The sequence below is a fragment of the Porites lutea genome, chromosome 14 (genome assembly GCF_958299795.1).
Source record: "Porites lutea chromosome 14, jaPorLute2.1, whole genome shotgun sequence".
Lineage (NCBI taxonomy): Eukaryota > Metazoa > Cnidaria > Anthozoa > Scleractinia > Poritidae > Porites > Porites lutea.
Genome location: NC_133214.1, coordinates 3,824,069 through 3,851,611, shown reverse-complemented (window position 1 = coordinate 3,851,611; position 27,543 = coordinate 3,824,069). Strand labels below are relative to the sequence as shown.

The window sequence follows — 27,543 nt, the reverse complement described above, 5'->3', positions numbered from 1 at the left end:
ACGACTTTTCACTCATTTAAGCAACCGTTAAGTTTTGTCAGCATCTAAAACATCTCCTGGCAAGAAACACAAAGGGCTAGTTAATGAACTAGCGCTGTAAAGCAGTGATCGGGTGCTAAATAAACTACTGTAGCAAAAAAAATTTACCCAGGACATATGGGCACACGTGACGAATACGAAGCGCAGAAAGTTCTGAACTGTTCAACGTTGAACCGACAAGCTCATATTACGGGGCGTTTTGTGAGCCCGCGATACAATTATCAGACTCGCTTGAACAAGGTTTCAAGATGGCAGGTAAGATTACTTCAAAAATCTTACATTATCAGCGTTATTTCCCCTCCAGTCGACTATCAGGCTAGTTCAAGGTTGACCCAATGAGTTGTTACTTGAAAGGAGTCCGACATATTGCCTCTGTGTTTCGTATCTGCGCCGAGAGCAAGCATGTTTATACGGGACGTTTATGGCTGTTGAAAGCCGGCGGCATTATGGTCTAAGTTGAATTTATCGGTAATTTCTCTTTTCAATCCAAAACGTGCCCAGTATTTGAAAGTATATAACATTATTAAATGTCATCCAGGACCTAGTTAACAAGGTAAACCGCCAGCACCTCTTATTTTTGAACATAATTAATATCATGTAAAAATATGTGCCGTGGAGTCCTTCATAAGCTTGTATAAACTAAGCTTAAGTTTATATCTGTAGCGTATACTCGCTTGGAAGGTGTTTGAAATTAAAGAGTTATACGCTGTAGGCTTAGCCCATAAACGCCAGAAAACATATTATGTAAGCTTGCACACTTTCAAACTCGAACTTTTGTCATGTTTGCAGCTTGTAGCATAATCTAGAAGAGCTGGCCTGGTGTGCATACTTTTGAAAAAAACCGGTTTTGCGGAAATTTTAGCAAACAAATTCTATAAGGAATCCCCTCTGCGACCATTTGATGCTATGCAAAAAAAAAAAAAAGAAAACCTCTGTATTTCCATGAAATAAGTTAGGAAAGCTAAGTGCACAGCTTAGTGCTTCTTTAATTTAAAATTACTGCAGCCTTTTTGATGCATCTTGCAATTATTGTAAAAGTACTTAAACATGAATGCAAAAAGTAGAGGGAATTGACTCTCCTGAACCAGGTATTGTCTTGTCCTTTTGGTTAGTAACCCATGGCAAAAATGTTACTTTTATTGTAATTTAAAACAACGCAAAATTGGAACTGAAGACTCAAAGGCAAGGGGTGAACATTTTTGAAAATGAAAATGTACAAGGGATGTGTTACTGTAACTTCTTTACCATATAAAAACCTAGGAGGTGTTATGAGCTCATTTATGTGTTAATGCAAATCCACATTGCATTAGAAATAATGTTTAAGGTGAGGGAAAAACTAAAGTAACTGAGAAAAAACCTTTCGCAGCAAACCATCAACAAATTAAACTACACTCATGGTGTCACATATGAGGCCCTGTGCAAGATTTTTTTAAGCTTTCCTGTTTCCAAAATCTTTGTAAAATGTTGATGGGTAACGCCTGTTTGCTTGCATGTAACCTGTGAACTTGCATTCTTTTATTTTTTTTTTTTTTTTTTCGGGAAGCATAACTGAGATCAAGCTCAGAAAGTACAAGGGGCTTAAATTCCCTCAGGCTTGTCATTTTGCTTTCCTGCTCAGACCTCTCTATGTTTTTTTATTTTTTTCGCATTAAAGATACATGTAGGTGTCATCAGAGGGCTTAATAATCCTCCAGTAATTCTCAGCAGTAAATAAGAACAAGCTGTTGGAGTTTACCCTCCCATTTCAGGGCTAATAATTTTTCATAAAGGTGTAATATTCTATTACTTTTTTGCAAAAACTTATAACTAGTTGGACCATTCAAATGTAATCTGTTTGTCATTACCTTCACATGATCTTGTTCTTTTTGCAGTATTCAACTGTGTAGAAATTGGATCTTATTTTTATGTGAAAAGCACTCTTGGGAGTTTGATTAAGGGTTTCACATCAATCCTATGGTATGGCATATGCCCTACCAGATTAAGTGATTCATTGACCTTTTCCTTGTTTTCCTTGGTTGAGTAAGCTACATAGCTTGACAGAGTATACTACTACTACTACTACCACTACCACCACTACTACTTCTACTACTTCTACTACTATCACAATTATCTTTGGACAATATCAACACAAAATCGAGAGAAAAGGGAATCAGAATCAATTAACTTGATCACCAGCACAGGCTGGGAGAAATGCTGTGACCTTTAATCAGTTTCTCTCCACTAATTCTGCAAGCAAATGTTGGATATCAGTCGTGAGAATCTGTATGAGGATAATGGGGCTTAAGGGGGTTAAGTTTTTGTAACACAACACCAAGTTAAAACAGTGATAATATTGTTTTAACTTGGGGGTGTGTTTTTAGACTTGGCTTCATGTTGGGGGGGGCTGAGTTATTCAGCAATTAATATGTACGTGATTCAACTGAGGTGTAATTTTATACTCAGCCTTGTGCTTGCGGAAATTTAATCCAGTCAGTTAAGCTTACTACACTTAGCTATTAGTAATGAGTAAGTCAAGTGTACTTCAAAGTTTCAGAATACTAATATGACTGATGCGATTACAACCCACAGGGAAACTTATGCACACTATTGAAATTTCTCCGAAATGTGATGTTGAAATGTTATTGGTTTTTATGCTATAAAATTAATGGTTTCATTGAACGTCAATAATTACTGCAGAGACCTCTAGTTAATACTACAATACTAACCTGCAATAGCATTTCTTTTTAGTTTGTAATAACTAAGGTAATTTTTATTTTTAGATAATAATATGGAGGAGTTTTCCAGACTTGTTCCCCCAGGGGCTACCACAGTCTGCATTCGGAAGCTTACATACCTGGCAAACTGCAATGTTATGGCTAGCTAATAAAAATTTGGGATCAACTGAGGTTTTGGGAAACTGCCCACCTACCCCTCCCCTAAGTCAACATTAACACCTACTTCTCACTTAGGGCAAAATATTTACTTAGGGAAGGTTAGGTGGGCAGTTTTCCTGAAACCTAAATTGATCAATTTTGTTTATTTGTTTTTTTTTCCAGATTCTGCTGCTTTGTCAAAAGCAGCTGCAAAGAACAAAAAAAGAGCAGAGAAAAGGAGAAAGGAGAGGATACAAAAGGTTAAGGAGAATGGTGGGAGGGTCTTGGAAGCTATGGAAATGAAGGATCCTGTTAGTATTCTTAGAGAACAGTTACAGGAAGCCAAAAATAATCAGGTAAGGTACAATTTAGGTTCCTGGGATACTGCCTACCTACCCCTCCCTTAACCCAACATTTTCCCCCAATTGAGAAGTAAGTGTTAACGTTGGCTTAGGGGAGGGGTAGGTGATATGTTACCATTCTTACAATAATCTAAAACTTGATGTGACCAGTGTGCTCTCCCTTGATGCTATTTCATTTCCTTGTCAGTGCTTGACAAAAAGCTGAAAGTTTAAAAACTTTGGAGAGTGGAAATTTTCTTGTACATGTAGCGAGATGTTAAATTCCCCCTGAGAAAAAGACTTCAAGAGTCTTTGTTTCAACCACTGTAAAATGAAATGTTGAAAACAGTAGATCAAGTGTTTCCAGTTGTTTTGCTTAGTATTTAGTCTCATTACATGACCCAGAAATGGCCCAAATCGTACTCTCTGACTATGGTATCTACACGTAGCTTGTGGTGTTTTCGACATGATATTTTCATCAAAGAGGAGGAAGGAGGAGTGGATAGTGAGACACTGAAAACTGGACTGTTGTTGCCTTTTAATCCGCCTTAATGTTTCTGGATCTCAGATAAAGCACTCTCTTTTGTGTTTTTTAAAAATTCTCAGATGATCAATAGTTTGTGAGTGCATTTTGACCAGAAAATCTTGCAAACCTTTGAATGGTCAGTGGTCATACTAAAAGACTTCATCCACGGGCCCAAAAGTTAGAACCACCTTGTACAGCATAATAAACAGTACCACAGGAAAGTACTGCTCAGTAGCTTTCATTTGAATGGTCACACTATAGGATTTCACCCACAGACTCAAAAGTTAGAACCACCTTGTACAGCATAATAAACAGTACCACAGGAAAGTACTGCTCCTGAGTAGCTTTCATTTGAATGGTCACACCATAGGATTTCATCCACAGACTCAAAAGTTAGAGCCACCTTATAGACTTGGATACTACCATGTCCATGTAAAATCTGGGTGTGGTCACATTTAAGTGGTGATATTTTAGTGTTTGCTTTTGTCGCTGAAACGCGCTTTAAGCAGTCGTCAAAAAAGCGGGCTTTCATATTTTCAGAATTTAAAGACTAAAGTTTTCGAACGGACTTTTTACTGGGTTTTGTTTGGCGATAATTTCTCCCACACAAGAAAAAAATCGCCTCTTCTCTTCCTCAATTTCTAGAATATAGAAATTGCCTTTTGGGTAGCACAATATTTAACGGCTTCACAGAGTATCTCCTTCGAAAGGCTTTTGACTAATTTTTGATTTAAAAAAACATCTGTAAAGCCGGCCTCTCGTACAAATAACGTGACCTTGGTCCCACATATTGCCGGGGAATTTAGCTCGCTTTGTTTTGAAAAGAATATCATGTCCGTTATGGTACGAAACCAGAAACGTTTCTCTGGCGCATTTTACCGGTGGGAGTCAACGCGAAGCATCTGAACGCTGCTAAAAAAAATCCGCCGAAACGCAAGTCACTAATTTGAGTTCGGAACTTGCTAGAACTTTTGGAAACGAGACAGAAAATTCGCTGGATGAGTCGAGGAGTCTACCTTTCAGTCCTATAGATAGTGTAATATTCAGCTTAAAGTAAAGAATCAAATTATATCAACTTTCACGTGATGTGTTACAGGGACTGTACTAAAGGGGAGATCTTCTTTGACGGCAATGACAGGTATTCGTTTAAGAAGCGAGAAGGGTTATTCGGTCGTGATGGGGGGCGTTTTAGTGACACTAATGCTTTTACTTACATAGAACCATGAGCTTGCCGCACGACTCCGTCAGCAATTGTGGATTGCTCAAGACAGCGCTGCCGGCGTGAGGTGAGTTCCTATATTTAAAGGCAGGGAACGTGCAGCTATGCAGGTTTTAAAAAAAGTCACCCCAGAGCTGACAAGTCGGAGCACGTGATGTAAAATATATCCTATTGTATTCTAAGGCGTACTGAAAAAATAAACAACGGCACTCTATTTCTGCACGTCCGGTCAGAACCTTTATCCGCTTAGAGTAATTTACGGCTTACTTAAACAGCGAAAAGAGCGAGACTTTCCCTCTCTGTTGCGTTTTTAAAATTTCCATGTGACATCTTGCGAATTTTTTCCAGAAGGTTATTCTTGTGAACTTTCAGTGACTCTGCTTCCGACAAGGTTCCGAATGTTTTCCGCTTAATGGGCATTGGCCCGGGCGGGGGGCTGGGGAGGGGGGGGTTTGCTCCCTACAGTGTCTTACACTGGCAGGCTACAGGGGTTTTACTGGCTAAAACATATGAAAGTGTTGGGAAATCTGTCATTTCGCTCTGTTTAAAGGTCCAGAAGGACTACCAGTAGGAGCTTATCAACAGCAGACATTTTATGGCTGTGAAATAGTCCAGCAAACGTCCTGTTGTTGTGATTTATCCATATTTTAAAGACAGGGCATTCACAGCAGATGAAAGGGGGTTCCAAGGCCAGAACTAGAGGTGTGAAAGGGGTACCTTTTGTGTCAAAAAAGGCATCTTAAAGGGTAAGGGGTCGGACCTAGGGTCGGAGCCTCCCCGTGTAAAAAATTCTTGAGTCCCCCCCGGGACAGTGGTACCGATTAAAAGTTTTTGCTTCCTCTTTTCCCTTGCATATACTTCAGATCTTTGTTATGTGTCAATCTATCCTATTATTATTAACGCAGCTGCCAACATGTCTATCTTATCTTTTTCTTCGTCTTTTTACGATACGTGACACATTTAAGGTTCAGGGGCATCCAGCGACATTTTATGACCAAGATGTTACGATTATTTTCAGTAAAAGGTCTCCTGAAAATTTCATTGTAGAGACAAAACGACCCCTAGAATCTTCTAATGAAACTACGGCTGCTCAATGCCCTCGACTTTCGACCGGAGCCATCTTGGCAAGAAAGCCACCTAAAGCTAAGACATCCGAACAGATAAATCAGTTTTTAGGGCGGCTCCAAATTAACCAAACAGGTTTCTAAAGCGTAGAGAAAACCATTTGAGACATTTCCGACGTATTTGGAAACACTCGGTCATGGGGTGTTCGAATCTGAAGGTTTAACTTTCTGCAGCTTTGATCCAAAGAGTCAGCAAGATTTCAAGCAATAAGGCGTTCCATATTATCAGTACTGGCACTTATTCTGAGGGTTTTGCCAACTTTCCTGGACTTTAAAACCACACTGAACAGCGTAGCAAACAGTGCCGCATAGAAATAATGGGTATTACTAGCGCCGTTGATTGCAAGTGGTTACACTTGGAGATGTGTCTCGAATTTTATCAAAATTCTAACCGTAGGAACTGCCACTAAATTGAGTGCAACATAAAAATAACCGCTCAAAACATTAAAGGAAGGTAGAAATCACACAGCAAATACAAACAGAGACACGGATGGACAAATTTGAAGAAGATTGAAACGGATTGAAATTGTGGGTTTTGAAAAGAACTTGTTAGACTAAACAGTTTTTCGACGTTCATTTTTGTTGCTTGTAACGTTTCTCCTGGTTTGCTATAATGCTTCAGTTAGAAAGTATATTTGTAGGACAAGAAGCTGTGATTTAGTCGTTTACAAGTAATATCTTCGTCAACATTAATTGACAGATCTCGTTGTAGTAAAGGCCAACTGCGTTCTTCGTATTTTTTATTCAAAGAATGGGACGGGATTCCACTTAAAGTCAGAAACAGTGAAAGTATTCGCAGTTGTGGAAACGCGGTGTTATATCTTTTAGCATAATTTTGATAGGAACAATGAGACTTTGTACTTTTTATTATCTGTTTTACGTACTTTGTGTTTTTTTTTGTTTAGTATACTTTTAATTAGGGACAGGTCTCGTCTGAAAACCACCCGTGAGTGATGGCGACTTCCTGTGTAAAGATTTTAATTATTATTATTATTATCATTATTATTAACATTAGGTTCCATAAAGCCCTGACACATCCCCTTTACGAATTCATCTTGCATAATAACAGGAAACTAGTTAGTGTTCTCTTTCAATTCATTCACACTAAGGTAAATTACTGTTAATTTTTGCTGCGTGTACGGAAATATAAAGCTCGAGCCACTTTAAGGCTTAACGAAGTGCTTTAAGGCCGAATATAATTTGCTATAGACAGGAGCGTAGCTTCCATATGCGCACATACGCCCGTGCGTGTAGCTGAAATCTAGAAAAATAGATGTTTTTTTTTTTTCTGAAAGCATTTTTGTCATTAAATCGGTATGATGCACAAATCTTTCGCATAAAATTGGTGTCTTTGCCCGTCTGAAGGGTACACGTCTCGCCCTTTGCTTGTAACCAGCTTACTTGATGGCGTCACTGTTGTACCCTTTTTTCCGTACTGTATCTTACCGAAAACGCTAGAGATGTAAAATAAACAACGAAATATTGTATTTTCCTTCATTTTTATTCACTGAAAACTTCCTGCGGAAAAAAGCAGGAAATGGCATTTCTGAGCCCCTAAATTTGAAAAATTTCTTCAGACCCCCCTAGTTTGGAGTACCTTCCGCGGTGTAACCTTTCTTTCCGTGTGTACATCTTAAAAATCTCCCGCTACGCCCCTGATAGAGCATTATGGCCAAAAAGACGTGATCTACTTGCTTTCACTCTGTGTATCGAAAAGGGGACTGTTGACATTTCAGTCTTTTTGCCAGCGATCGACTCAAAAGATTAGTTTCGAACAGCGCCCAAAAAAGTACTGTTCAGTGGACTTCGGTTGAGTCGTCTCACCTTTAGTCGGAACGAACCACAGGAAGCAAAGTACTGCTTAAGCTTTCGTTTCAATTTTTGAGGCCAGTGCTCATATCATAGGATTTCATACACAGGGAAAACGTTAGAACCATTTTATGTGGTATAATAAACAGTACCACGGGAAAGTACTGCGCAGTAGCTTCCATCTACTCACACTTACAAATTCCATCCACAGACTCAAAAGTTAGAACCACCTTGTACAGCATGATAAACCGTACCACAGGAAAGTATTGCTCAGTAGCTTTCATTTGAATGGTCACACCATAGGATTTCATCCACAAACTCAAAAGTTAGAACCACCTTGTACAGCACAATAAACAGTTGAAACCACTTTGTCTAGCGTAAGTAACAGCTCAGACGGAAAAGCACATGCGAATTCATACAGAAACGTGACATAAACGTCATTAAGGTTAGAGAGGAAAGGTTAAACGCCCCTACATTTTGCCAAAAACTAAGTCTTTTAGCTCCTTGGATAAAGTTTTTCCGGCGAAGATTGGCTTAATTTCGATTATAAGCTACCGACGTCCGGAGATATTCTTCCACGTGTTGTGAGGGCAAGACCACAGACGTTTGAACTTACTTATTTTACTTCAGCTGGGAGACTCCTACTCTCCAGTTTTATGACAGATAACGACTCTTTTTCGTTATATTTTTATGGTAGTGGTGACCAGTTACTTTTTGCTATCGCGTGATGTCTGTTTTCGGGAACATTCGAACCCACATGTTTGAAAGTGACATATTGTCTGAGTGAAGCCTTTAACTGCTGTTAGATTAAAAATCAAAGCTATTTCAATTCGAGCTTTCGCCGATCATCAAATGGTTTTTTATGGTTTGCAGCCACAGACGAAACTACACCTCCTGTTTCTAGCCGGATTAACAAGTAACTGTTTAGCATTTTTTGGCAATTGGATTTTACGTAAGACTCGCTGCAGAAGCTGAACTTCACAAGTGCCGATTTTAAGGCTAATAAGCTAAAAAAAAGAGTTTGGTTTTTAATTAGCGTTAGATTCAGCCTGTCTGAAGCTCAGTGTCTAAAACGTACTTTAACATACATGATAATTGAGGACTAATAATAAAGTTTCCGGTACCGTGTTGGTACCGTGGTCTTAAAATAACAGAACCAAAAAATAGTTTCCCAGCGCCATTTTCAAGCTTAGGGATCCATTTATAGAAATTCTTTACTTTTACACACAAATACTTAACTAGTAGGTCGATTCTTTACTAACGCGCGACTCATATACGAACCTAAAACGTTCAGCATCTATCAGTTCCATCTTGAATCATTCCCAAAAAGCATTATGCATTGCTGGTTTATGGCCTTCAGGGCCAAGAAAAAAACATATGACTTTGAGAAATTAGAAACATTTAGTTGATGGGTTCCCATGAATTTTCACGGAACCAAAAATTTTGTTACTGATGGATTCCCACGATCTCTGAGCACGGAACCTAAAAATTGTTTTCCATGGGAATTCTCAGGCCGCCTCGTGTAGGGAAAAGGTCACGTAAAGTATTGATGAATAACTCGTTTTCTTTTGACGGTCGCTCCTTACGGATTTTATTGTATAAATCAGTTTTATGAGGACTATATATTCAAGAATATTTCATCTGAGAACCTCAACGTAGCACAAATAGTTTGTAGAAGTTGTGAAATGTGTTTAAAACGTGCGATTTATTGCTATTTTGATTCCGTGCCAGAAGTTTCATCATGCTGTGTGATACCATAGTTGCTAAAACTGATCCATTGTCTTTGCGGACTCGTCTGTTGCATCCGGCGATAGTTGAAAGGTCGACGTTCAAATAGCGATTGTACGTGTATGGCGCATTCCTAGATGAACGTTTCTTTGTTGTCCTCAATCAACGTTTACAAGATCAATCTGCGGTCATGTATCTGATTACTACACTAAGAGATTTCGTCAATAAGTCGGTTAGTCCTTGACCTAAAGATGGAATTTCTGCCCACGTAAAAGAATACTTGTTGTCTATTTTTAAAGGTGCTGGTGGAATCTATTGTTGAACGCCGGGTTTTGAGAGGAAGCAAAGAGAAAAACACTGAAATATAAGGGTTGTCCAATGTTTATACTGGGGCACCCAGCGACTTTTTTCAGTAAAATAACTGTTCGAAGGAGCAAGTACTGCCTAGAAATTTCTAAAGCTTGAGTTCTGGATAACCGTTCCATTCGTCTAAAATATTTGGAGGTTTTCTAATAGCTTAACTACTATTCTTGGAGGTTATGTTATTTTGTTCACATTTTAATACCAAGATATTGCGATTATTGTGTAAAAAAAGGTCTCCTAAAAATTTCGGTACAAAGACAAAACGTCCCTTATAATTTTCTAATGAAAGCAAGGCTACTTCATGTCCTCAAACTTTCGACCAGACCCATAAGGGTAGCTAACACTGTCGAATGAGACGCGAAAGCCACCTAAGACTTTCGTGATAACCAAAGTTCCCCCAAGACATCCGAACAGCTAAATAGTTTTTAGGGCAACTCTAAATTAACCAAACAGGCTTCTAAAGCCAGGAGAAAAGTATTTGAAACACTTCTGGCGTATTTGGAAACATTCGGTTGTTGGGGTGGGGAGGGCAAAAGACCTACCACAATGCTTTGCAGAGAGAAATTCACCCTACGCGCCTAGCCTGCTTTTGTCTTTTTGAATTTAACCCGTTTAACCCTGATATACAATTACTACTATAAAATTCAATAGAAGTAGTGGGGAGAATTTGTGGAAATATCAATTAGACTCACTCATCTTCCCTGATCATGTACTCAATTCTCATGACCACTATGTTTTCTAGAGCATTGATATTATAAGGAGAAGTTTCAGGCTGATCTCTCTTAGGGCTTAAAGGGTTAACGAAGGAGAGAAAATGTGACTGTGCTTGGATCCCGTCAAGGCTTTGAAGTCGCCGAAACCCAAACTTCTGGACTAGTCAATCTTGTTGTCTGTCTGAGCCCGCTGTACCAGCGCATGGCTATTAGGTCTATGTTCCAAACTATTCGTTCGCCAAAATCGAGCAAATGAAAGAAAGGGCGCTACTAGCAAAGTTAAAGAAACACGTTTTTACGCGCAGGAAATGCCTCGTTCAAAAGGATGTCGCGCCTCAATTGTCACCTGTGGCCGGATTTAAGGGTCGCATGCCGCACGTGCCGACTGGTCACGTGAGGTGCTTGTAAATTAGCTCAGCTCGCACGATTTCAGCAATGTTTATACCCGTTAATTTTGGTTTTTAGATCAGCTCCCGATTCTTCAAAACATAATCACGTTTAACCAAGGGTTAAGCAAAATTTTTAGTATAGGAAGGTTGAACGGGAGATTATAAAATTTGGCTTTTGAGCGTTTTCTAAGAAATCGGCTGAGTTGACACAAAGTGAGCTCCGAAGGACTTATAACAGGGTTAATATAGTTATGGATGAAAAATCCGATTCTTGATTAGCTTACGAACCGGTCCCAGGGTTAAAGGAGCTGTGTACGGGCAATTTAGCTAAATTTAGCCTTTAGGAATTGGTCATGCACCATATTGAAAAAAAAAACTGGAGTAAACAGCCATAACAATAGTCCCCATATTTCCCGCTGTTAATACCTTGGAGTTTCATTTTCATTCGCATCAGCACGACTAAGGTGTCTAAGACAATTTGCTAAATAACCATTGTCTTTGCAGACGTGTTTAAGCATCCGAACATCGTTGAAAGGTCGACGTTCAAACAGAGCTTAACTCACCGTCTCCGATTGCTTAAAGAGCTTTCATCAATGAGACCTTGACCTTAAAAATAGAATTCCTGCCCTCGTGAACAGAAGGGTTGTTGGCTATATATGGAATAACGTAGTCTGTTGAGTATTGATCCGCCTAGTGATAGTTCAAAGTTCAACGTTCAAACAGCGATTTTACTTGCACGGCGCATTCCAAGATGAAAGATTATTCTTTGTTCTCAATCAACTTAAACATGATTAACTCGCTGTCTCTAATTACTACTAGAGATTTCGTCAGACAGACCTAGGCCTAAAAATGGCATTTCAGCCCGCCTAAAAGAAGGCTTGTTGTAGCAAAACATGTTCGTAGATTCTATATATTGGAGAATGCCGGGTTTTAAGACTTAGCAAAGGAAAACAAAAAAAACGCAAATGGAGGGTTTTGTGCAATGTTTTAAGCCTTAGAAAGCTGAAAGCAAGGGGGGAAGACCTATGCAGCGAGTAATCACGTTTTTTAGCCCTTCGGTGAACCAAAACAAAGGTATTGTATCTCGTGAGTTCGTCGCGCCTCAAATGTCTCGTGCCGATTTAAAGGGTGCCACGCCTCACGTGCCGTTCTCTCACAAGAGGTGCTTGTAAATTAGCTTAGTGTAGTTCGCACGATTTCAGTAATGTACATACCTGTCATAATTCTAATTTTGCGTATAGATCGGTTCCCATATCTTCTAAAGATACTCAAGGTTAACTAAGGGTAAAGCACAATTTAAGTATAGGAAGGTTGAATGAGAGCTTCAGTATAAAATTTTATGAAGCGTTTTAATACTCCGAGATCAGCTGATTTACCATAACACAAAGTGAGACTTTGACCTATCGCAGGGTCAACCTACAGTCATGGATAAAAAGTTGAGTCCTTGATCAAACGCAATGGGCCTTGCTAACCGAGACAAGGGTTTAAAGAAGCTGTGCATGGCAATTCAGCCATTAGGAATTGGTCATGAACCATATTGAATATTAAAACGGACTCAAACAGTACAGCATTTAAATAATAAGAAGGCGGGGATGGACAAAATTCTTAAATGGAAGTAATATTTTTCATAAACGTCAAGTTTAATTGCGAGAAAAAAAAAATGGGCTTAACAGCCTTAGCATTCACCATTTTTACTGCCGTTAATGTTATGGAATTTCATTTAAAGTCGATTTGAAACAGCACGATTAACTTACAAATACACTATCAAGCACAATTCTACTGTAATACGCAGTACACAACTTTCTTGATTTTCCACGTCAGTTTTATCTGCATACAAAGATCGACTAGTGTGTTCTAATGTACTTTCCTAGTTGTGAATATTTGACAGGTACTTCAAAGTGAGCTTAAAATTTACTGCACCTTTCTCCATTGTTGTAATGTTATTATAGTATTATCGATTCATTGCCCATACAAACGCCTCAGACACGGTTTCGCTGATTTAGCAGAGTCGAAATGATTGCTGATTCTCCTCGGGGCGTAGAATATCGGTCTCTGAAACTTTATGAGATTTTAATTCCCATTGCATCGAAGAACCACTCCAAGCCTTTCTCCCCCCCTTCTTGTAACCTGATAAATCCTACATCTTAATTTCATCACGAGACAATTTTTATTACACGAGGGGAGGCGCTCTCCAGATTACCGAGGTTTATCTAACCAAAATAGTGAATAATCTGTAACTCACTTTCTCTCACAAGTTCATATAATTCTGAATAAAAGCCATGTTGTTCTTGTTGTAACTTTGGAGTCTTGTGGTGTGACCATTCACATGAAACCTCCGGCGATACCTTCGCATGGTACCATTTGTTTTTCTGCTTCATACGAATTTACATCCTAGTTATTTATCTTCATTATCGCCACAGTTAGAAGAAACGGGTGAAAATTAACCTCCTCGAACTTCTACCATTCTTAATTCTTACCCCTGGCGTATGACTCGAGGTTTGTCCCCAATTAGTAGAGAGTTAAACCCGGGCTGCTAAGAACTTGACTTTTTACAAACGCTTTTCCTTGATCCATAACTACTTTAATTATCCCTTAAATTAACATAAATATATTAGCGTATGGTCTACGATGAATATTCTACTAAAAAAAAAAACTATTAAAGACTTCAAAAACACCTACCTGCCCAGCTTGTTTGCAACGAGGACTCAATAAGAATTTAATAGCTTGTTTTTTTCGTCTTTGAAAATTCCCAGACTGATTGACGCGATTCAAAATATGTTGTTTTTGACGAGTGAACTATTCATGGAATGCTGTTTGCATGAACGTTGTTTTTTTGTGAGTTTTTTCTGTTATCAGAACTATTTTTCGTCGTCGGGCCTCGTTCAAACCGCAATACATCTAGATTTATATCAACTGCGAAGTGAAACAAACGATGTTTGTCTCAGCGACGCACGTTTACGACTGAGTCTGAAATGGAATCACCGCTCTAAAGGGTGTTGTCCTCCGTCTAAGCTTTAGTTACAAGCGAAGATTTTCCATCGCGATGAGTTGATGTGGGAAATTCTACCTCAAATCTTAACACAGTCATCTACGCCGAAAGGGTTTTTATCCCAAATACATCGCTATCCTTTTCAAAGTGAGTAATTTTTATAAAATTGTATAATACTACCCCAAGTAGCCAACACCGCGTGCTTATTGTTGCATTCCTCTTCGGCAGTCAGGGATTTATTGTATCCCAAATGCGTTGCAACGCTTTACAATGTGTGATTTTATAAAATTGTAGTCTAATTTATATCACCACCGTGCGCTTCTAACCCAGAGTTTGTGTTTTGTCATCGTAGTATTAGAATAGTATAGGTCAGCGAATATTGAGGCAAATCGGGTGAGAGGCCTGTTTGATTAAAATAAAGTTGTCTTGACTTGGCTTGGCTTGGCTTAATTTGGTTTTCCGAAACGTAGGTTTTAACGTTAGCCTTAGCTAACCCCTATAAAGTATGAAGTACGCCCGGACAGTTTGCAAATTATTGTATTCATCTTCGACAGAGAGGGGTTGTGTCTCGAATGCATCCCTACGCTTTTCAATGTGAATAATTGTTATGAACTTGTCAGGGGCACCCAACGAGAATATAGTTCAAAACCACTTAAACATAGCATTGTTAAACGTATTTTAGTATTTAAACGGTAGATATGGGCATATTTTTATCCCCTAAAAATTTTTCATCTGTTCGGATTTCCTAGCTGAAAGTCTAGTGCTCAGAAAATTATAGGGATCAAAACTTACCTTTTCGAAAATTTCAGCCAGAAAAAAGGCTCCCGAAAATTCTAGGTCACCTTTTTAGGGTAAAAATCCGTTAAAAATGGGCAATTATACCATTTTTTAGATGTTCGAAAATCCTAGGAGAGGCAGGCAAGCAAGAAATTTTACAACAAATGTTTCGAAAATTCTAGATCTCAAATCGTCTTCCGAACAGATATTCTTCCGAAAATTGTCGTTGGGTGCCCCTGACTTGTGGTCTAAGTTATTACCACCTTGTGCGTGTAAGCCAGAATTAGTTTATCGTAATCGTAATGTATATAAGCACATAATTAGGCGAATCAAGGGAGAAGAAACCTGCGCGTTTGACTTTTCTAAACGCAGGTTCTTACTTTGATGTTAGTTTAACTCTTCTAAATTATGGAGAAATGTACATAAATACTGCAGTTCTAGCATTATTGAGTCTGTGGATGAAATCCTATGGTGTGATCGTTCAAATGAAAGCTACTGAAATGTTGTTGAGCGGTACTTTTCTGTGGTACTGTTTATTATGCTGCACGAGGTGGCTATAACTTTCGTGTCTGTGGATAAAACCTATGGTGTGACCATCAGCAAAAACTGATAAGCCCTACGTTTCTGTGGAACTATTTATATCTCATAATTTGTTAATTCGACGGTGACATTTTAATTCAAAATTAATTGTAAACACCTGCTGGAGTGAAGGGGTTAAAATGAACGACATCCCAGCTGATCGTCTATGTTGTAAACAAGAGTCTTTTCCTTTTAAAAAGACTAATTAGTGATGGACTACTCATGTAGATGTATTTATAAACTACAACGAAGAAGCAACAATGACGATGAAAATTTGTAATTTTTTGGTTGCATGATAAGAGGAGACAGTTTTCAAGAATTAGAGTGTGATTTGTATGACCACTTCCGTTTTTGCCAACCTGTGTTGTTGTTTTTTGTTAACTAATAGCTCTGTTTTTCTCAGTTATGATTGTGTCCCATTACAATGTAGCAGTGTATTTTTTGGTTATAAACAAGTGATTAATTTTCCAGCGATCTGATTGGATAAAACATCTCACGTGCCGTCAAGTCTTCAGCTTGAGTGCAGTGAAAGAATGACAAACATTTGACAAAGTTGAGGAATCAGGAAAAGTATTTTAATGCTATGGGTTGTCATTTAGTTCTCACTGTTCAAAGTTTCTTGCCTATTGAATATCTTGCTTATTTACTGAATCGTTTGCAACTTTGCTCAACAGTTCACACTGTTTGAGAACATGGAAATGTGGGCTTGTCAATGCCGTTTTGTTAATACAGTTCATGTGGATGTCATGCATTATATGAAAGTAGTTCAGTTGTGAAAAGTGAAAGTAAGTAAATATGCACTCCGAGCAATTTCATATACTCTTGTTCTTGTTATTCTTGGTCGTGAATGAAATAGAATGAAATCGCATGAAATAACAATGGCTACGAAGCGATTTAACATTTCTTCGTAAACAAAAATTGCTCCTTTTCGACTAATTTTGATCAGTAGATCATGCAATGTTGATGTGGAAACAGAACGTTCAGTGTGTTGAACTGTGTGTGTTGAAACAAAGGGGGTCAGTCTCTGTTTAGTTTAAAAAACAAGTTACAACTAATTCTTTTCAACTTTTGAATGTGCTGTTGAGGCCACGCATGATTTAAGCATTTCACATGGCACTGTTTAACTCGTTTAACAGAGTGTCATAGCATGTCGAGTTTTCAATATGTGAACTCTGTCGAGCGAAAATGGGAGCAGGCTATATAATGTTCAGCAACTTGCAGTGTGGCTCGTTCTTCATTTCTTGCATTTATATCGCACCAGCCGAGTTGTGGGTTCTGATACTTGTGTAATTTATAAGGCGGATGAAGCAAAATTCAACTTTCATCTGAAACATGTACACGTTTAATAACAAAAGTCGTGACCTTGTTGAAGTTTATTTCCGCCGTCGTCCTGTTAACCCTTTCTCGAAACTCTCGGTAACATTTCAGGACCAAACTCCAATATTCAGATCAAAATATTACAACAAAAGGGCTGGTCTTAGCCAGCAAACAGAAAAAGAAAGTTGTTGTCTTGTGTTCCCGTCCTCGACAAAACGTGAAATTAGGCACTATCACGCTGTAGTCGTGCAGCGACGGCTAAAAAATGTACAAAAAAGCGTGATGCACGTGCTAAGTTGCTGTTTTGCCAATCTAAACCTATTGCTTTTTTTCCGTTCTCGTTGCCGTCTACGTCGTCGTTGCTTAAGCACCCTAGTACCAGCAGCATTTCGGGGCTCTGTAAATATCAGATACTTCGAGAAACGCGCCTCTTGTTCTACGGAAGGCTGCAATTTGTAGAATCACCGGATGTGGTAACCCCTACATATGTGTCCGATCAACATGCGGAATCGCTCGACGTAATTTTCTAAGAAAAAATGTGCAAGGTTCAATGTTTTTTCGCCAAGTGTTGTAACTTTTATTTAATAAGATTTGAACAGTGAATTTTTCGCTTTTGATGGTTTATTGGCGCTGTCAAGAATATCGCAACTGGGTAATGCTGCTCAGAAACCTTGGTTTCGCTTTAGTCCTTTACCATTTACACACTTAAAAGGTAGAACCACGCGAAAGTACTGCACAGTAGCTTTCTTTGAATGGTCACACCATAGGATTTCATCCACAGACTCAAAAGTTAGAAACACCTTGTACGGCATAATAAACAGTACCACACAGTAAAGTACTTCTCGGTAGCTTTCATTTGAATGGTCACACCATAGGATTTCATCCACAGACTCTAAATGGCAGTGTACAAAGTGCTGCTTCTCATCACCGCCTTTTTTACTCTAGACTGTGACAGCATTTCGTTTTAGCGGCTGATTCCCCACATGTAGAGATATTATTTGTTCTGTCCATATAGTCTGTTTGTTTACTTGCTTTTTATCTTAAAGGGGCTGTGTCACGGCAGTCCAGTTCATTTTGTTTATTTTTTTTCAATTACTGGCCCTCAATCGCTATGGAACTTAAAGTAAGCGAAGAAATTACATTTAAATGACAAAATCACAGATCCGAGACAAACAAATATGTCTCCTAAGCATTATTTTTGAAGTTGCAAGCAGCAGGGACCAACTTAGCAAAACTGTTAGGCTGAACAGTTCAGTTTCAAAAACCCTAATTTCAGTCCGTTTCAATCTTCTTCAGTTTTGCCCGTCCGTGGCATCTGTTGTTTCTGTTATGTTGTTTTAACCTTCCTTTAAAGTTTTAAGCGGTTATTTTTATGTTTCTCTTAAATTAACGGGCATTTTGTAATTTCCTAATTTGGCTGAATTTCGTGACACAGCTCGTTTAAATTAGGGCGGATTTCAAGTGTCGTGAATATTTTTACGTTCGTACGCACGGAACTGTTTACGCCCGAAAAAAAAAATTGAGGCAATGTGTGGAAGGTCGCGCGTACAGGTAAAAGTTGAACCTCGCTCAACCTTTACTTACACGCGGCCATTTATACATTGCGTCTACTTTATATACGCGCGTAAAATTGTGTTTTTTTACAAATTGTTTTGGTGAGTCCTGGAACTCATCTTGTGAAAAATTATGAGTCCCAGTCCAGAACCAATGAGTCCCAGTCAAAAAAAAAAAAGAGTCCGAAACTGAAAACGCTTGGGCCTTTATGTAACCAGACAGTCAGTCTGAAGACAGACTCCAAAATTCTGTGTTACAGTATACTGAAATATAAATATAGTCCTTCTATTTTAAGCACAACAAAGGCGAAACGCAATATGCATCGTTAAACAGCAGCCATAATAACTGCCACAGAAATTACACGAACGGGATATTTGTACAAATATACATGTTCAGATCGATCGATCGATCGACCTTTGCATCCTACGGAACGCATGCTATGAATTATTTTGCGTCTCTGGGGATTTTTCCTGCGTCAGGGACGCGGGACGTAGAGGTAACAAAATCACCGGTATATATAAATTGTAAAATTAACATTTTCTGGCAGAAGAAATAAATTGAAACTTCGATTGAAATTCAAAATTTAGAGCCACCTTGTATAGCAGAAAGAAACTACACCACAAATGGTCACAATTTAGGATTTCACCCCGAGACTAAAAAATTAGAACAACCATGTATTGCATAACAAACAGCACGTCACAGGGAAAAAAAAGCAAAAAAAAAAGCAGTGATTTGAACCTTTCGCTTAAGATTTTCCTCTACAAACTCAAAATTTAGGACCAGTATGTTTGACCTAATAATTACGTCAGGCAAACAGTACTGCTCAGTTTTCGCGGTTGAGGGTGTCAACTCTGGAACCGCCGCCTTGTACAGCCTTTTAAACATTACAAACAGAAAGTTCTGCTTATACATGACCGCACTTCCTATATCAATGAAGTATTAATGATAATTCGCTTGCATTGAATTTCAAAGTCAAAACTTTTTCAGACAAATTCAGAAGTAAAAGAGCTGAAGTTTTCTACATACCTCTGGTTTGCAGTAATTTTCCTTAAACGAAAATGCTTCTCTCTCCGTAGCAGATCGGGGACTGCGGATAATTCATGCTTACGTAGCTTTTTATTTGATGTTTGCCATCAGTCAATCAATCACTCACTCTGATTCGCTTAAAGACGTGACTTTTGCATTTCACAGCTTGCGGTATCTTTAGCTTACTGTCTCCCGTTTCCGTTCGTGGTTGATGACTACTTTGAGCGCTAGGGAGGGGAGGGTTGGGTTCGTCCTAAAGCTGTTTATTTGAGGGTACAGTCGCACATACCTCTATTGCTCTATAACACGGAGTCCTCCCTAAATCAGACAAATCACTTTATCGCAAAGATACGAAACGGTAAACAATCCTTACCACAAAAATTGCAGTACTTGGCTCTGTCCCTTTGCGTTTTATTAAGGAGGATTAGCTAAGTATAGCTTGTTAAAGAAAGTACACTACCCTAACCATGTTTACCAGTTTTCAGCCTTCTAAACAACCTTCTTAATCGCCGATGCTAGGATTAAAAATGGGAAAAATCAATACCCATTTTCAGACCAAAACGGCGCAAAACCCTACCCTTTGGGGCCGGCACATACCTATATGGTTTATATAAGGGAGTACCCTCTGGGAGTGAGAACACATACTGACCCCCCCCCCCCCCCCCCCCCACCACCACCACCTCCCTTGATATCACGTCTCTTCCGGGAATTTGCCTGAAACGGCTGACAATTTGCATCTTTACATCATCTAGAACTTTGTCGGTATTGTTAGCTCTTTTATGCACGTGCAGTAACTCAGGAAATGACTGTATTTAAAACAAGGTGAACCTGTATCATAGGGCCAGCAGCCTGCAAGATCGATTACCACTATTGTTCCATAAGCGCAGAGTTATAATCTTAACGTGACCTCTATTTATTCCGGAAGGCACCGAAACAATCCATCTTTACCTTTTTATGCGTTTGTGGTTGATACTAAAAACAAAGCCCTACCCGGTGGGTAAATGTTGACTTGATTCAGGTGCACCCAACGACGATTTCCTCCTAAACACGTTGAAAAGACATTTTAGGCTAGCCAGAGGAGTTTTAGATCTCAAGAAATACATTCTAAGCCGCGCTATAAAACTGGATTCTGTTCGGTAATCCTAGGGGAGTTCAAGTCTTTCGAAATTACAAGGGCTTCAGAATTATTTTCCCGAAAATTTTAGATGCAATTTATCATTTTAGGAATGTGACAATTTTCCTGATCCTTCTCAATCACATTTTTGAATCCGAAAATTGTAGGTTTCGTTTTTCTACGAAAAACAGCATTACTTGGGGAGTGAAATGTGACAAATTAAGCTTCAGAAAATCGTAGGGAATTTATGAGAGAAGTTTCGAAAATTGTACGTGAATGGAACGGTTATCGAGAAATTTTTAGCCGTCGTCAAGTAACAGAAAATTCTGAGGCAATATTTGCTCCTGAGTGCCCCTGCTTATTCGGGCTCGGGTGGATGGGATGGAAGTGCGCGGGGGGGGGGGGGGGGGGGGTGGGGGTGCTAGTAGAGGTACGATCGTACCATTGGCCTTTCCGTTATTGTCGGGACGATCATCCCCAGGCATCGATCTCTAATTTTTATAGCTTTTAAACATCAAAACTGTTTCAAATTCGGCCTGCGCGCGCTGAGTCGTCTTCTACTGTCATGGATAGCCCTTTGTCGGTGACAGTTGTGGTTAAATCCATACACCGATCATTACACGAAGTCGGGAGATCAATAACCGTCACGTCCGCAAAGGGTCAAGGAAAAGGGGGGGTGGGGTGAGGGCGGGGTGTAACACGCCATCGTCGGTTTTCGCTTCTTTGTGATCAGGATGGTACGATTTCCTAGCCCTCACCTGTTCGTATCCCTAAAAGATCTTGATAATTAAGCTATGTATAACTTGTAACATCTTGTTTAAAGTGGACTGTCCGTTGAGAGATACGTAAGAATGTATTTTCTCCTTATAAAACTAGCTACTGCTCTAGGAAATTACAAACCGCGAGAATAAGGAAGTGAACGCAATTTTTGGCACTAAAGACAAAAAAAAGCCCTGTTAAAAAAAAAGAAAACCTTCTGATAGGTGTGGCTATCACTTCATTTTATTTCTTAACAGCAAACTCTATAGAACGGGCCCCCGGAGTTGGTCCCAGTCGTTCTCCAGTTATTTTCTCGTACTTTCCCGCCTCTCTCATAGGCCAAGTAAGCCAGCACGTTGCGAACAAGCTCAGAGCGCCCCGCTCAGCTTGCTCGCAGGCTAGCCCACTCTAAAAAGTGTCCGTCTTAGGGAGAGGAGACTATGTAAGAAGTGCGTCAAAACAAAGAAGGAGTACACATGTTGATATTAAGGTTAACGCGTTAAAAAATCCCTCAAGCAACACGTTTGTTTGAAATTGAACAACCTCTCCCTCCCCCCCCCCCCCTAACCGAATAAGACACGTGCTTGAACTTTGTTTTTATGGAACTTGAAGCGTTTGAAACTATTGTTTACCCGTAACACTTTCAGAGGTTGAATTTATATCATTTCAATCTTCACCAACTTATCTTGTCTACCCATGCAGAATTATATATATTCAATTGTTGCCCGTGTAATAGCATAGGACAACAATTTAGTGAGTTTTCTTCCGATACTGTTTATTTTCACCAACGACGGGCTATTTCATGAGTTTTAAATGCCCCACAGCCCATTCAGTCCTGGCATTGTTTTCATAGCATTGGGACTAAAAGCACTTACTCGTATAATGTATTTTTAAAGAGCAGCGGCTACGTGACTTAACCAACCCCGCTTACTTCCGGATATCTAAATCTGCGAACAAACAAGATAAGCTAGGAAAAAACCACGGATGGTCGAAGGTAAAGGTTGCTTCCTTGTCCTATGGCTTGGTGTTTACATGGTTTTGTTTGGTTTACGGTCAGCAAAGAAAGACAAAACTTAGCTCTTAGAAAGTAAAGGAAGAACACGCGACAGCCATTTCTTCCCACCACAAAAAAGTTCATTGTCTTCTTATGGTCAAGATACGAGGGAGACAGTTTAAAAGAAAGTTAGAAGCCTTTTGAATAATTGGCGGCAAAAGCAGACTATGTTTCAATTTTCTACTGACTTTGCAACTTGTAAAAAGTAAACCAAGAGAAAGTGCAAAAGTCCTTTTTTGCGGCAGACCTGTTTGGTTGATCTTGACCGAGGTCTTATCTCCCCTATAATGTAAATAGGAAGCTCTGTAAACGACAGCTACTTGCGTAATTTCAGTGTTGTTGCGCCGATTTTCAATCATTTTTTTTTTGTCACATCAATCAAACGATGAAAGCTATACACGTACAAAGTCCTTGAACTTGTTAAAACGTGCTGTTTGTTTGCCAAAACGGTTTTCCCGCTGCCTTGCGGTTAACTCTCGTGACAGCTACAGGTACTTTTGGAGATGTGATGTAATCAAGCAATTTTTTTTCTAGCTTTTAAGGGCGAGGTCACACTATTTTAAGTAATTTCCGCCATCAGCTGCTCAGATAATTTAGTACTAAAACAGCTACTTTTTCCATTTCGAAAGCAATTTTTTTTTTTCTGGCTTTAAAAGGGCAAGATCGGACAATTTTGAGTAATTTCCGCCCTGAACTCGTCAGATAATTTACCAAAATTTCAAAATACCTGCTTTGTACGCGTTTAAAAGAATATACCATTTCGACAGCAAATCCTTTTTCTGGTTTGAAAAGGGCAAGGTCAGCGTAGAATTTGCTATGATATCAAAAATAGTTTAGAGTTAGAGGTAAAGAAAAACCCCAAAGGCGGCGTGAAATGTAAAACTGGAGAAGATTAAAAGATCTTCAAACAGATTGCATTCGGGTAAACTTGGAAAAACTTATGCCTGGCCTTATGTCAAGTGTTGTCAAAGTGTGATTTATAATGCTCTAGTGGCTTAATTTTTGCGATCACGGCAAAAGCCTCATTAAGTAAAAAAAAAAAAACGAACTAAAATAGGCGAAATCCACGAAATTATCTTGACCTTACCACTTAAAGGATAATGCAAAACATCAGTGCCTGGTTCCTCGAAAGATGATGAAGTTAAACCTAAGATTAAACCAAATTTCAAGCAAGATTTTTTTGTCTAAGAACATGTAACTTGAGCTTTCAAAATACTGTTGAGTCTTAACTCTGAGATACAGTAATGATAACTGAAATTGTTACTCTAAGCAATGAATAGCAAGGTAGATACAAAAAGGGCAACAAAATTTTAATCCGGGATTAGCGCTTATCGTGGTTATTTATAATCGAGTTATGGGCAAACTCATACGTAGAAGGTTATGTCGACGGCCTGATTTTTTTCTACATCACTCATGGCAGCTAAAAAAAACCCCAGGTTTACAGTTGTTTGCAGAATGCAAAATGGGATTTATAATCATGGCTGCACGCCGCTAACTTACGCGGGAAAATACGCGCTAACCTGTTTTTAGTTCCGATTCATTGCTCAAGGAAGTGAGGTGTTATCTTTTAGCCAATCACGTAACGTTGCTGTGCAACCAACTTAATCGACTTATTCTTGAACCAATCAGACTACGAAGCAGATACCTGCCGCTGGAATTAAGCGCGGGAAAACGCCCGTTGGCAAGTTTCATCTGGTTTGGGTTCTGATTTACTGGTTTACGAAAATGGGGATTCATAAACGTGATAAACTGCATTCATTTGACGCTGACAATAAAACCGCTGTACAGTGCAAGATGTCATCAAATGATTTTAAAAAAAGCCATTCACTCACAAAGTCTAGAGTTTGAGTATAGCAAGTATTGTTATGTATTATTAGTTGTGTTAAATAAATCTTGGGATTTTTCGTGGGTTTTGGATTCTCATACGAATTTTCTCTTAATTTTCAGTTAAAACGAGTCTATAGAAGGCAAAGCTAGCTTTAAAGTCTGTGTGTGAAATCCTATGGTGTGACCATTCAAATGAAAGCACAGAGCAGTGCTTTCCTGTGGTACTGTTTATTATGCTGTACAAGGTGGTTCTAACTTTTGAGTCTGTGGATGAAATCCTATTGTATGACCATTCAAATGAAAGCACAGAGCAGTACTTTCCTGTGGTACTGTTTATTATGCTGTACAAGGTGGTTCTAACTTTTGCGTCTGTGGATGAAATCCTATAGTGTGACCATTCAAATGAAAGCTACTGAGCAGTACTTTCTTTTAGTATTCTTGATTATATTGTACAAGGCTGTTCTAAGTTTTGAGTCTGTGGATGAAATCCCATGGTGTGACCATTCAAATAAAAGTTATTAAGCAGTACTTCCCTGTGGTACTGTTTATTATGCTGTACAAGGTTGTTGTAAATTTTTGATTCAGTGGATGAAATCCTATGGTGTAGCCATTCAAATGTAAGCTACTAAGAAGCACCTACAACCCCGGACAAAACCTGTTGAGACAAATTGCGAAAATGCCTATTTTTTCCTGTCATCCCGGCAAAAACTGAAATCTCCGCCAAGTGAATGCCCGATTTCCCCCCTCCCCTTGTCCAAAGTTGTTTAGGATAGCATGGTAATTATACACGTTGGTTTTTAGACCAAGACAACTTTGAATAGGGGATGGGGAGGGGGTTTACTTTTTGTCTTTAGGGGAGACGGGAGGAGGGCGCAAAAGTTAGAAAATAGATGGAATTGTCTCAACAGTTTTGTCCGGGGTTGTAGCTGTTGTTCCGATTCTTAGTTTAGGTGAAACCATAAGCATGACACTTTCCGTAATGCTGTTTTCCATAGCGCTTGTAAGTGAAATCTTTAGGCTACCAGTAGTCCCCTATTTTTTCTCAGGGATAGTAGAGTGAGCGAAACGCGGGCGCACGTGAAAATCACCCCACGCAAGAAAAGGCGACACGTGGGGTAATTTTCAAGCGCGCTCGCGTTTCGCTCGCTCTCAATATCAATCAATCAATAATTTATTAACCCACGTTATCGTCTAAAAGCACAAGTGCTCGTTCAAAATACGAACGTGCAAACCATAACCCGAGGAAAAATGGGGGACTACTCGTAGTCTAAATTTTCGACCGCTCTAACTTTATAGTACATCCACTTGTACTTTTAGCATGGCTGAAGTGGAGGATCTAGGCGGTGACATTTCGTCGCTCAAACATGAAGATTCTGCAGTTATTAATAAAACCAAAACAACGTCCACAAACCCTTCTTATCCCGGGGACCTACCAGTCAGCGGACTCACCCCAGCAGAGAAGAGGTTACGAGCCTTAAAAAAGAAACTTCAACAAATTGAAAATTTAAAAGAAAAAATGGAACACGGAGAGACTTTAGAGAAAACACAGGTTAGAGCGCTTTCCTTTCTTAATTCTAATACGAAAAGTAAACAGGTAACGTTAATAGACCTACAGCCGACATTTCGCGACTCTATTGCTGGTTTCCCCGAAAAGACGTCGGAGGAGCGAGCGAAGAAATTCCGTACTGATGACGTGTCACTGTCCAGATCTGGGTAGTGCTTCTGATTGGTCGTGCCGCGCGGGAAATTTGCTTCAACCAACCTGAAGGGATCAATTTAGGCTTCTGGGAAACTACCCACCTACCCCTCCCTAAGTCAGCATTAACACTTACCTCTCACTTAGAGCAAAATCTTGGGTTAGGGGTGGGGTAGGTGGGCAGTTTGCCAGAAACCTTAATCGATCCTCTGAAGCACTACTTAAATCCGGGTATTAACACGTCATCAGTATGGAATTTCTGCGCTTGTTCTTCAGACGTCCTTTCGCTAGGAACCAGTGGAGGGTTCGCTAAATGTCGGGTTTTTTTTCCTCAGGCTATAAATCTCAATGCAAACTCTAAACTTCTCGCGTACGAGTTTCACGTCTGTGGCTGAAAAACATCGGCCTTTGGCTTTTAGCCTGCAGGATAATTTCTTATGCATGGTCGATGGTGGGCTTCTTGGTAATTGACATATGAGGAGGAAAAATATTCGGTGTACGTGTTTCGCTGTTAGGTATCGCCCAACTCTTGCAGTCTTTGGAAGGTTTTTAGTCGTCTTCAATAAAGCTCGGAAGTTGTCGGAACATCTTCAGTGATTTCTGAGATAGAACCTTTTCGGAAATCGGGTAGTATGGAAAAAATTTCACGCATTTAACTTTGCTAAAGTTCGTGGGTATAGGTGAATGAAACAAAAATCTAATGGCAAATAAGGACGTAAAGGATGTAAACACTGAAACCGCGAAGGAAAAACATGGAGCTATTGCCGAGTACTAGAAAATATTTGCTTAGTGCCAGGGGCAGATGTACTTTAGCGTGCGTTTCAAGCGTTGCCATTGCACGCAGGCTGCATAAACTTATAGCGGGCACCATAAGATACTCAAAAGGCGCATAACAGGTGATGAAATATTGCTGGAAAAATTATTGAAGGCGCAGACGATGAAAGAATTAGATCACTGCCTGCAAGATAAGGACTAGACTTTCTCAAAGCCCGTTTCTCGGTTCGCTCGTTTCGCTACTCCGTCGCTTACTTCGCGAGCGTCCCTTGCGTCTTCAGTGCTCTCGCAGCCGACTTGTGGCAAGTTTAGATGAGCACACCGATAGCTCTGCTTCTACATAGGAAATGAGATGTAATACGTTTGCCTGCTACTAATATTTTTATTTTCTTTTTGTAGCTTGATAAAATATCGAAAGAACAAGAACTTTTAGAGGAAATTCAAGAAATCGAATCATTGTTGACAGGAAGTGCACCACTCATCTAATAAGTTATTGCGAAAATTGTGAGTTGTATTTGCCGTGGTTAATCCACATGAGTAACGAGATTGGAGCCGAGTCGCTTGAGAAAAGAACCGAAATTTCGCGACGCTACAACTGGTTTCCCTGCGAAATGACGTCTGAGAAACGAGCGCAGAAATTCCATACTGATGACGCGTCAGTACCGAGATGTGGGTAGTGTTTCTGATTGGCTGAAGTGAATTTCTCGCGCGGCGCGACAAATCGGAAACACCTCCCGGATACGGGTAGTGACGCGTCATGAGTATGAAATTTCTCCGATCGTTCCCGAGACGTCATTTCGCGGGAAAGCCAGTGGTAGCGTCGAGAATGTCGGCTGTTTTTTCAGGCTATGAGCCGAACTCAGTAAATTGCGAGTCAAGGACCTTTATAAGGTATATGGTGCTGTCATTATGGCTTATTGGAAACTGCAAAGCAGCGAAAGAAAAAGATAATAAAATCAACGAAAATTGCGAAA

General features: G+C 39.5%; 1 protein-coding gene across 1 annotated transcript; it reads left to right on the top strand.

Annotated features, from left to right (window-relative positions):
- The first annotated feature begins 50 nt into the window (after positions 1-50).
- On the top strand, positions 51-27,543 carry LOC140924201 (uncharacterized). Its single transcript, XM_073374238.1, has 5 exons — positions 51-294; positions 3,075-3,247; positions 4,977-5,044; positions 25,417-25,648; positions 26,969-27,543. Exons 1-5 carry the CDS (start codon positions 288-290, stop codon positions 27,053-27,055), a joined length of 567 nt encoding a protein of 188 aa, XP_073230339.1. The 5' UTR covers positions 51-287; the 3' UTR covers positions 27,056-27,543.